General features: G+C 33.1%; 1 protein-coding gene across 8 annotated transcripts in view; it reads right to left on the minus strand.

The window, feature by feature from the left end:
- The window catches only part of Dop1a (DOP1 leucine zipper like protein A), a 108497-nt gene that overhangs the window by 28195 nt on the left and 67390 nt on the right, over positions 1-12912 (minus strand). For all 8 annotated transcript variants that reach the window (XM_058575905.1, XM_058575902.1, XM_058575907.1 and 5 more), the window contains 7 exons: positions 11813-11965; positions 10602-10699; positions 8899-9164; positions 5179-7168; positions 3478-3589; positions 3193-3375; positions 1544-1669 (listed from right to left, as the gene is read on the minus strand). In XM_058575905.1, the coding sequence (XP_058431888.1) occupies positions 1544-1669; positions 3193-3375; positions 3478-3589; positions 5179-7168; positions 8899-9164; positions 10602-10699; positions 11813-11965 (2928 nt within the window). The remainder of the gene's footprint in view (positions 1-1543; positions 1670-3192; positions 3376-3477; positions 3590-5178; positions 7169-8898; positions 9165-10601; positions 10700-11812; positions 11966-12912) is intronic.

Genomic DNA, 12912 nt, shown 5'->3' on the forward strand with positions numbered 1-12912 from the left:
AGGTTGCAGTAAAGAAAAGCTGCTCCCCTCATGGCAGTAAGGAAGGAGAAGGAGTGAAGTGAAGGGGCAACAGGAAGAACCATCCTTTCAGGGCATACCTCATGGTGTTCAACCTCTTTCAGCCACACCCCACCTACCTACATTTACCACCCAGTCAATCCATCAATCTAGGATGAACAGATTAGGCTACAGCTCTCATAATCCAATCATTACATCTGAACATGCATTATCACAGGATTTTTGGGGGGAACACCTCATATCCAAACCATAACAGTATTCAAAAAGTTTCAGATTTTGGATTAGTTTAGATTTTTTAGGTTAGGGATGTTCAATAAATATCTGAAATCAGAAAACTCTGAACTCAAGCATATCAGATAGGAATATTCAACTTGTATGGACACTTTCCTGAATTTTCCTGCTTTCAGCTTGACATTTATTAAATTCTACCTGTATGAACTTCATGCCCTTGGGTGCAAAAACTCTCTTGACATACTCTTCACAGGGTGAACTTGACTCTCATCTCCTACTGGGGTTGAGTAGGAGAAAGAGATAGTTGCTTTGGTTGAGGAAAAGGGATCTAGAAGGCATCTAACAGATCCTTACATGAACTTTCAGCCCTATACCAGCTTTCTGGCTTTAAAAGAATCTGATAACTTATATTTCAAGACAGTTTTATAGTAGAAATCACTTAACTTCTTGCAGGTTAGCAGTTGAATATCAGCTTTTTCTATTATGTTACAACTCAAAAAGAGTTTTTTGGGAAAGACTTTGACTATTTTTAAATAATCTAGAGTTTCAATTCTGTTCAATGTGATATCTACTACAGAAACTACACATGCAAAATAATGTAATTTGGCAGAATTATTTATTTTTATTACTTTAGAAATGGCAGCAGTATGTAATGAGAAAGAAAATTTTAGGTGCCCAAATCACATATTTCATATGCATGTAAATTATTTAATAGTATTATTATTCTAATTTGTTATGATTTATTTCCAATCTAGAATACTCTGAGATTTAAAATTTATAAAGTAACAAAATTTTCACCCAAGCAATTGAGTCAAAACCAACATATGAATTACATTTAGAAATATTAATTAAGCTTTCTCCATATTCTTATATTATACCCTAAATGACTAGCATTTTATAGATACTATATCATATTACCATTTCTATTTAAAATATAATGACAATCTTAATATTATACTAATTTTTCTTTACCTTTTTTTACATAAACATTACTTTTGATAGGAGTCCTGGGTATGTAACCCAGGGCCTCATGCAGGTGCTCTACCACTAAACTATGTCCCCGCCTATAAAATTATATTTTTCATACTTAAATTTTAATAAATACTTATTTTAAAAATTTAGGCAACAAGTCATTATCAAAACTTAGAGATGAAAGTTTGCTTTTCTATCCCATCTCAGCTCCATTATAGCCCATGAAGAATTGAAAGTCATTATGTACTTGCTAAATGAAAAAAATTAGTGTGTATTTACCAAGTGAAAAAACCAAAAAAGCACCAAATGGTTAAATACAAACCTTGGTTCGGGTAGTGGTTTTGTTCTGTCTTCTTTCATTCCATACAAATGCAACAGCAGCCATGAAGTGAACTCCATGATTCATTGAAATGGGGCCCAATAATTCAAGGATCTGCTGTCTCAAGTTCTAAAGCAGTTTAAGTAAATGACAAGTAAAAAAATGAAAACAATAATAACTTGATTGAACATTTAGTCTTTCCTGAATATTATTCAATACTTACATGTTTATTCCCCAAGTACCAGCAAAGAAACTTTTATGTTAAGAATTATAATCATTAATATTTTCATTCTATAAGAAAACAAACTATGTAAAATGGAACTACAATTGGCCAAATGCAAATGAAACCACTGTGATGAGATACTAGAAAAATACAAAATGTGAAATCAAATTATTGTTTGATTAGGGTACTTTTTAAAGCTGGGACATTTTATAATTATAAAACACTCTGTGCTTTATATTCAAGTGAAATAAAACATAAAAAGTACAGTTTAATCTAAACATCAATTCCTAGATGAAATGTTCTCATGGTTTGCATCCTTCTACTTTCTCCAATTCTTTATATATTCCTATGAATTCCAGATCTATTTGTCAGGTCTACAAGTATGATTAGGTTATTGAAAGATGTCCATTTCACAACTTGACAAATAATGACAACATTCATATAATGTTTAAATAAAAGTAAATAATTGGAAAAATAGCAGAGTACAAAGAATACTTTTAAATCAATCATTAATCTTATCACTCTGATTTCATCATTCTTAACACTTGAACTTTCTTGTTTCTTCTGCAAACTTTTTTTAAATATAATTAAAAATACAACAATTGTTCAAATACATAATAGCACTCTTTACCTAATAAGAATTCTTCAAAACCAAAACCATTTGTGATTAAATAGTGTAACTCTGAGAGAATACTGTTTAACCATTTCCTTATTTATTGTTTAGAATCTTTCTTTGCCATTAAACAATGCTCTAATGAACACTTTACATAACTTTGATAACCTTAGAATTCATTCCTAAAGTAGATTTCTAGGTCAAAGACTATGAAACATTTAAATCACTCTACACGTATTGCTAATTAGAATGTCAACTTAAAAAGGAGCAAAGTTATAACATGTGTGAAAAAAATTAGCCTTTTCTTTCTTTTTTTTTGTGGTGCTGGAGATTTAACCCAGGGCCTTGTGCATGTGAGGCAAGTACTCGACCAACTGAGCTACATCCCCAGCCCGTGTAAATTAATTTAAAAAACATGTCACACATAAGATAACACAAAAGACCAAATATTGTATTATTTCATTTCCAATAAATACCCACAAAAATCAAATCCATGTATAAGAAAATATTGGTCAAATGGGGATATGAATGGGAACAGGGAGGGAGTGAAAGGACATGAAGAATCTTTTTTGTAGCGAAGAAAGTGTTTGACAATTGAATTGTGATAGTTTTGCAACTTGGTAAGTTTACTAAATAAGTGGATTTGTATATTTGAAAAGGATATGTCAGTTATATCTCAATAAAACTGTTATTTTAGAATTTATGTAGAGTGCCATAAACTACTCAAACTATCCATACATTCTGAATATAATCTTGGGGAAAGTACTCAAATATTAAGACTCTTGAGTGCTACAGATTAAGAGTGAACTGACTAACCTTTGTTGCTCCAAGATTAATAGTGGTAACAGATGCAGATGCAGCAACAGTCATCTTTTCTGAAGCATCAGCCTGATGCAATATGCTCCAAAGCAATGTCACAGAAGACATGATCATGTGAAGAATTGAGAGGATTCCACTGCGTGCTTCAAACAAGTGTTTTTGGTCTATATTGACCAAAAGCTATTAAAGTAGGGGAAAAAACATAATTACTAAGGTTTATGGGTAGGGACTTATGGAACCTCATAGTTTTTAAAAAGCAATCAAATATTTATGTAGTCTTACTTGGTGATACTGTGTAGTTGGATCCAACAAACAATAATGGATAATGGCTGTGATTCCTTCCAAAAGAGTAAGAATCATATCTGGCGGAATAATTGATGCCATCCACAGAGGCCTGAAATAAAATTTATTTATCTGAACAAAGTGCTCTGAAAGCATAGTTCATATTTTATCATTAGTAAATATCCAGCACATGTCAGGCACATGGTAGGTGTTCAATAAATAGTAGATGAATAAATGATTAAAAGAATAAGTTGGGGACTTCTATTTCCTAATCTATTAAATAAGTTGGTCTAAATATACTAGAATTCTTTTCATCTAAAGAATTCTATACAAAATAAACATAGCCAGTGAACCTCTAGCTATGAGGGAATGGCAGACATATCAATATTAAATGACAGTTTTCTTATTGTTTTACATGTAGTAGCTGAGGTTATATTGGAGAAAAGCCAGACACCATACATCTGGCTAATTTTTCACAGATTAATTTTTTTAATTTTTATTTATTTTTTTAAATTAATAATAGGATTTAATTTTTATAAATGAATATGGCTGTCTTTATCTCTATTAAATGAAACATGAAATGTTAACATTGAATAACATGTATGAATGATTGAAAGAATTTAATGAATCTTTTTTTTTTTTAACAGTTTTCGAAAGGAATTTTATTTTATTTTTTTTTTAATTTTTTATTGTTGGTTGTTCAAAACATTACAAATTTCTTGAAGATTCATTACATGGCAATATGTAATGAATCTTTATAGTTTATATTTTTGGAGATATTTATTAAGATAAAAGAAAGTTTTTTAAAAATAAACTTTTAAGTTTTCAATAGTGTTAGATTTACAAAATGCTGCGAAGAAGGTAGAGACTTCTCATATATCATATGCCTGGATCCTACTATTATATTATATATTATGTGCATTATTTTTATCTAATATATGGCCATATATAATATTATACATCTTAAGCAATATTGATACATTACTATTAACTAAAGTCCATGCTTTATGTAAACTCCTTAGTTTTTAATCCACTATCTTTTCTTGTCCTAGGATCCAATTCAGATGTAATGTTTCTTAGACTTTTTTGTCTGTAAGAGTTTTTCACACTTTTCCTTATTTCAGAAGACCTTTACAGTTCTGAGAATTACTGGTAATTTTTAACATTCATTTTTACTACACAGGTAGTAAAGTCCACCACCAAACCAGGAACATCCAAAACATAAAACAAAATTACATGGGAAAGAATTATTTGTACATTTACTTTCAGCCCAAAATTCATTTGCACTTAGATAACATACCAAATACTCTAAGAAAACTCTTGGCTGAGCTTCCTATTACTTGTGCTAGCTGAACCAAGAAGACTATCAATATTAATTTTAACCCTTGAGGGGAAAAAAAGGCCTGTTTTAAGTACTTCCTCTCTTTCTAGATTCTTTTATTGATAATTTTCCTCAAGCTAAATTTTCTTCTTTGTGAAAATGTCACACTATTTGTAACCAACTGAAAACCACTAATTTACTTTAAAGAAATGGTGGTGTTAGGGATTGAGCTTAGGGTATTATGAATGCTAAATACACATTCTACCACTGAGCTACATACACCCTTAGCCCTATTCAAACTGTTACCGACTTTTTGGGCACTTAAAGCATTCATATGTATGAAAAATATCAATGACAACAAAGTTAAAATCAACCCTTACCTACTATCAGATAATCCTGTTTCATATTTGTACTGCTGAATTAGATTATCCAAATTTCTGCACAGCTGTAGAGTCACAGAAACAACCACTCTTTGTAGAACTTTTCCCATGTAAGGCAGAGTAGATGTGATTAAACCAATCCATTGTGGATGCATCTTACATGCACAGTGTTGATGCAAAGCTCGTATCACTGCACAGAGGAACATGCCTTGACACGTAATTGGCTGAGCATGCAAATACTGAAGAGAAGTCATGGGCTGATGGGGACCAATATGCTCCAGGTCGGATACAACAAAGTCAAAACCTGTTTCATTCTCTTCGGGAATAGTCATTACACGGTCTTCTAAAACAATCAGCCTTTGAAGCACCCTAAGAAGTTGTGACTGGAGTGTGCTGCCATTGTCAAATTCATCCTCTGAGAAATTAATAAGGCTATCCTCTGAAAAACCTTCTTCCACAGCCACCATATTTTTACCTGCCATCTTTTCACTATGCCATTTCTGTACACTAAAGATAGATGACAGCAAACAATGAAGAATCACTTTCTGAACTTTACATTTAGATAACATGTCAGAGATAAAACTAGGGAAACCCTTTGCTGAGCTTTCTATTACTTTTGCCAGTTCAGTAAAGAGAAGAGTCAAAATTTCTATACTCATCATCTGCATATTTCGATTGCCTATTAAATCTTGTGCAGTGACTTTGACATGAGTTGGATAATGGCTACGCATGTAATATAAACAGAGGGAAATAAGAATTTCTATGTACATGGAACTCCGGAAGTTATGATTTGAGTCCACTGGAATATGACTATAAAAGTCTTTGCCCATAACAGAGATCCGGTGTCTGGCCAATAGATTCTGAAGCAGAGACAACTGAGGAGTATATGCATTATTTACACTAGTGGTTGAAATGGCATTTACAAAAGCAACAGGGTTGGTTTTCAAGATAGCTTTGATGGCAGAGAAAGCATACAGAGTCCTTGATGAATCATACAACTGGAGATACAGGAGCACGTGTTGATAGAGAGGATGGATATTGAAATTGGGAGATTTCCGTGATCCTGGAGAACCCACATCACTCTCAATTTCAGAAATTTCTCCCTCTCCACAGCTATACCAATTTTCTAAATCCAGACCATCACTAAAGAATACACTGGTTTGTTTGAGTTTTTCATTTGAAGTTTTTTTCTTGTCATCATCCTTTTTTTTGGCAAGTTTTACTTTGGGTTTTGCTCCCGGTTGTTTACCCGATTCCTTAACAATTGTTTCTTTCTCTGAGATTTTTTCTGACAATTTTTCTCTGAAGCTGAATTGGATACTACTGTGACTTCTCTGTCTAGATTTGGTTTCTGTGGAAGCAACAGAAGAATCATGTAGAGTCTGTGTGGTTCCTGAAATACAAGGTGAGGAGCTATTTCTGGAGATTCCATTTGCCAAGCACTCACAGCTTTCCTCTATAGACACAGAAAGAAACTGAGGACTTTCATTTGGCAACGAAGCACTGTGACTCCGCTGACTGGAATGATGTTTACTTTTAATCACCTCCTCACCTAGATCTAAATCACTACTCTTTGGGGGCAGAGCTTCAATTTCTAATTCAGATGTAACCGATGCAGATTCTGCTTCAAGACCACTTACAACTTTACATATCAGGTCAAACACTACCTGCTGAACATCATCATCTGGGGAGCTTTCCTTTTGCATGTGAGAATCCTCGTGGGCATTCACATTTTCAGGATCAGCTTCATAACTTAAGTTGTCCCCAGCAGAGGACTGTGAACATCCAGAGTCTGAACTCTGAAGTATTTCTATCTGTTGGTCTGGAAGATCAAAATCAGAAACAACCATTGGAATTGTCTCACTGCTTGTACTCAGGAGGGAAAGTCTGTCACTCAATGGATTAACTGTGAGACTGAAGTTCTCTATTTCATCCATGGTCAGTGGCTTTTCACCATTTCCTTTTGATGTGATGAGTTGAATTTGACTTGCTGGCATGTGACAAAAAATAGTAAAGAAGAAAGTACAAAATGTATTACAATTAATGGAATGTAGAAAGAGAAACTGAATTTGAAAATTTTTACTTAGTTTCATTGTCTATATTTTATTAAAATTACATTTTAACTTTTCATTATTTTAGACCTTTTAAATCAATATGACATAGATGACTACTAATTAGAATTTATTTAATGGTAACAGCACATTTAACAGACAAAATAAATCAGTTTACTTTCTCAGAGGAGGAATTAGCCACACCTCTGGTCAGAGACATTCTTCTACTATGATGGAATTACCTTTAGAGCTTATTTAGCAATCCTGGTTCTGCAAAGGCACTGCAGACATTCCACTGGGAATTTATAGGAAGCCTGTAAATTACCCTCTTATCCCTAAAATAAGGCATCCTTTTTACTACAGGTTAAGATTTTATTTTTCCTCCTTGGATAATGTTTCCCTTTAGTTATGCTGTTTCTAAGAATTCAAACAGTTTAGTTTATAGTCAAATGTACAAACAGATAATCTCTTTTATTGTGATAAAATTCAACAAATATTTATAAATTAACTATTATGTGTAAGGCCCTAAACTGGGAGACAATGAAGGAGGAGGGAAGAAAGAGGCATCATTGCTCCTTTCTAAGGCGTTTAAAATTGGTAGGAGATCACAAATACATTCATTAGTATGCCCCTACAGATACTTTATTGGGAGCATACTATGTTGATGGCATTCTTTTATAAAAGGTAGAGGCCTCAGTGCCATATTAGTATCCAAATACTGTTAAATTCACAATACAACAGATGATGTACGACACTTGATCTTAGAGGGGAGGTAAGAATTAGACAGACAGGGATTATGGCAGGTAAAGTGCTACCTCCAGGATGTTTTGGAAACAAGCTGGTAGAAAAAGTTCTTAGACTATACAGGTTAAGCAATGGAAGGGAATCTAGAGAGAGGAGTCAAAGTTTTAGAGAAACACACAATGTGGAGTAGAATGATGATTCCATTTACTAGCCGTGAGGCCTTGAGAAAGCTATAGCCTTCTAAATATTAGCAACCTGTTTGGTAAAATAACCTTTATATTATTGATATCATAGGCTTATTAATCAAGACATATAAATAAGATATGTGAGTCTTTAGTCCCTAAAGTATAATGAAGGGTCATTATCACTGTATAAACAGCATGACTTGATATTTTATGAAGTGTGGACTTCACAGTAATAGTGAATAGTTATCAAACATTTATACCAGGCACTACACTAAGCATGTCACAATCTAATGTTACCTAGCATGTTTACATCTAATGTTCATAATAAAATCTGAGTAGTGGGTACTATTATTCCCATTTTTTATATAAAGAAAATGATTAATGATTCATCAAACTAAAAAGTACACTATAGGCTTACTATAAATTCTCAGTGGAATGTCTGCAGAGCCCTTGCAGAACCAAGATTGCTAAATAAGCTCTAAAGGTAATTCCATCATATTAGAAGAATATCTCTGACCAGAGGTGTGGCTAATTCCTCCTCTGAGAAAGTAAACTGATTAAAGAGATCCAAGAACTCATTGATGAAGTACATTCTGACAAGGCCATACAGCACTGCTAGTGCATAAGAAGAAATATACCATTGAGAAATCACACATACAATTCTCTTGCCAATCACTGTTGTATTTCACTTTAATAACTAAATTCTAAATAAAGGTGTTCTATTTCCATGTGATATTCACCATTGCTGCAGGCAAAATTCTGCATGAAATGCTTGTCACTCTCACTCTCTTCTCCTGAATAACAGGGAGTCTTATGCCAATAACGTTCTGCTTGTACACGCTGCACTGAAACCCTCTGAGTTTTTGGATGGAGCAGAAGCAATAGCAATGGTTCCAAAACTCTTGCAATATCATGTCTTTGTAGGACTTGGTTCAGCCAGGCTTGTCCCACAGAGCTAGTAGAACCATCAAGACTGTTAAGGCTGTCTAACATGATGAACAATGACCTAAAATAAACACCAATCATTAAAACAAAGAACACAACACCTTTAACTGTAATAGTCTAATTTTTCTGCAATATTATAAATTGTATATCTTATTTTAAATTAACTATTTTAATATAATCACACTTTAAGATAAATTTTGACCAGTCTTTTTATAATCTTAATTTCAACAGAAATGAAAACGGAGAAAGTAATTTTTCCCTTTATTATATGCTTGTGTTTTACTACTTTTTTATTACTTTCATAACATAAAGTCTAAAGAATAGAAAAACTATATTTAATTAGTCTTTTTTTAAGCATCATATTAACAAGTACTGAAGCTTCTGCAAGTCATCATTATTTACATGCTACTCAGTGCTATGCCACTCCCATTCTCTTCAGAGTCAAAATTATAATGCTTAATTCAAGGAAATAAACAACTCAACACTGAATATCTTGTGTACCTCTGGACAAGCAATTTAATTTCTCTGGGCCTACATCACCTTGTTTGTAAGGTGAGGAGAGGTAGTTGTCAGGGTAGAGACGGTTATTTGTAAAGAACCTAGATCAAGGCTTAGTTAACTATAGGGGTTTCAATATATAGTTCAATAGTAGATCATTTAAAAATGGTGATGATGATTGAAAAAGCACCAGTTGAACTAATGTGCACAGAACACACACTGGATCCTAAGCTAGGTTTTCAGAATAGTTGGGTTTGTGGCCACTCTGTGAGACCTTCAGGTAAGACTATTTTATGATAATACATGGTAGTTCCTTGGAAGTTATTGTGTGAGCAAAAATACTCTCAGGTAACTACACAATCCATAGAAGTGGTGTGTCAGTGTTTTCATTCATAGATTTTATTTTATTTTATTTTAAAGAGAGAGAGAGAGAGAGAGAGAGAGAGAGAGAGAGAGAGAGAGAGAGAATTTTTTTAATATTTATTTTTTAGTTCTTGGCGGACACAACATCTTTGTTTGTATGTGGTGCTGAGGATCGAACCCTGGCCGCACGCATGCCAGGCGAGCGCACTACCGCTGAGCCACATCCTCAGCCCTCATTCATAGATTTTAATTAGTCCAGTTCATGCAGGAGATTGAGGATAATTGCTTGAGAAACAAACAATATACTATTTATATGCAATTTCACTGAATGTGACTATAGGCTCAAGAAGGCTGTTATCCCTGGCAACTAGAATGGTGCCTGATACATAGTTGGGACTTGATAATGGTCCAATGAAAAGAAGGGATGCTTAAAAAATCTACAACTAGGAAGGGAAAATCTGGTGGGTAACTGAGACTGCCATACATTTTAATAATATAGCTTAGATTTTTCAAAATACCTAATAAATTCTGTTTATAAAATTTGCAAATTTCTATCTTCTTCTATTCCAAAATAGAGCATTCAATAAGAGACAACAAGATATCTGACTGTAAAATCTGAATATAAAATGTAACCAACCTGTCAAAAGAACGTGCAAAAGATGACTTATTTATATGGAGATCCCTTGTTAGATGCCAAAGAACTGCAAACTTTGCATGTGCTTCCATCCTTATTTTCTAAGGACGAATATGGGAGATTAAATTATTTTATTGTTTTAAAGACATTAATTTCAGGAACATTGTGTTCAATGTTTACAGTGCTCAAATACACTCTACATAAACTTTGATTACACTTTTATGAAGTAGAAACTTTTATGAAGTAGAAAAATACTTGTATGTATACAGAAATATTAAACCAAGTCCCTCCTCTCAAAACAAAAAACACCCAGCATTTTTCTTAAAATTTTATTTCTGAAAAATTTTGAAAGAATATAGTAAAGCAGAAATATAATTTTAACACTTTTTAAAATTCCTGTAATTTACTGCTTCATTCACTATTTTTACCCCAGTTAAATCCTTCATTTACTCAATATAGTGCACTTTTTAAATGTGACCCATTCAAATTCATTAGGAAGCTTAAGTTTTTTAAACAACAACAACAAAAAAAATTAGGGCAATCCACTTCTAAAAGTTATTCAATAAAATTAAATTTATATGACAGAGTAGCATAGGATGACCACAAACTTCATTAAATTACCCTGAAGATGTTAATCAGAATGATTTATACTCCTAGGTCCACCCATAAACCAGTCATCTTAACTGACTTATGTATTACTACATATACATTTGGACATGTAATTCTTATTTTTATAATGCAAATAACATAATCTCACATATTGGCACATAAACAACATATACCTTATAAACATAACATTAATATTCATGAAATGAAATAATGTGTATCTACATTCCATAACTGAAGTCACTAATTCTTCTTTAAATTACCCTAGAACTTAGACCAGCAATAGCTTTAGTCATCATTACCCACAGTGATGTTCTGAACCAAGAAATAAATCCAGTATTTGATTTGTGGTTATTTAATATTTAATATTATTGATGCTTTTTATAAAGAACTTCCCTCTTCAAAGAGCAGAAAACACTGATTTTAAATATAATACATGACTCAGAACAAAACTGTATTGTCCTTTATTCAGATGCTAGCTATCATAATTTTCCTAGAGTGTTTCCTTACTTTCTTAACTTACCTTTTGGTATAATGTGTGTGTGTGTGTGTGTGTGTGTGTGTGTGTATGCACATGTAGTGCACAGTGTAAGAAGATCAGGATTTACCTTATCTTTATGGGTTAACTGCTGACTTATAACATCCTCACAGATGCTAGAAGAAGGAACCAAGTTATGCAATTGATAAAAAAGTTCCACACTCTTCTGGTGGTGCTGAGGTGTACCATCTCCTAGCTGGTCCCACAATGTCAGTGCTACATGCTATAGAAAGATATAAAAGTGACCATTACAAAATCATAAAGATGGGCTGGGGTTGTAGCTCAGTGGTAGAGCACTTGCCTACCACATGTGAGGCCCTGGGTTTGATCTTCAGCACCACATAAAAATAAATAAATAAAAATAAATGTATTGTGTCCATCTACAACTAAAAATATACTTAAAAAAAGGAAAACCTATTTAGTAAACATTTCCCATTAGGTATAAACTAATAACTGGTCTCTTAACTACCAGACCTGAAAAGCACCCTCCCACCTGCACCAGCTGGCTTCGAACTTATGATCTTCCTGCTTCAGGTTGGTCCATAAGTCACTGGGATTATAGGCATATGTCACCACACTTCACTGGAAGGTATTTAATACTGCGCACTTGGATAAGATTTAAAATAAAGCCATTCACCTAACCACTTTCTGATCACCTAAACCCTTAGAACTTTTCATGATGGTCCTTTAATAATATTTCTTTTAACATCAGAAATGTAATAAGAACTTTCTGCAGAAAGCAGATAAGACCCCATTTCACTATTCTCATGATATTTAGTAAAGTAAGGCTAAAATATATTCTCTTTACTAGAATACAAATATAATGTGGAACGCAATTTAATTTTTATGACTGAATGTTACAGAGTGAAACATACTTCATGGTCAAATAATCCAAACTCCTTAAGAATTATTTTATTTTTGTCTTGAAGTGCTGGGGATACAAACCAGGGCCTTGTACATGCTGGGCAAGTGCTCTATCATTGAGTTATATCACCAGTCCAGAGATTTTATAAAGTAAGTCATATCCATCTAAGGCTATGTGTGTTATGCAGTACTTAATTTATAACAATATTAACAAAAATCCAAGAATATTTAGAGTTCACAATGTTATAGAAATCAACTTTAATCTAGCAGAAGGAAATACCTAGAGGAGCACAATGACTTGAAATC

Source organism: Marmota monax, unplaced genomic scaffold, assembly GCF_021218885.2.
Source record: "Marmota monax isolate L192 unplaced genomic scaffold, Marmota_monax_Labrador192_F-V1.1 WCK01_AAM20220418_F8-fsc00013, whole genome shotgun sequence".
Lineage (NCBI taxonomy): Eukaryota > Metazoa > Chordata > Mammalia > Rodentia > Sciuridae > Marmota > Marmota monax.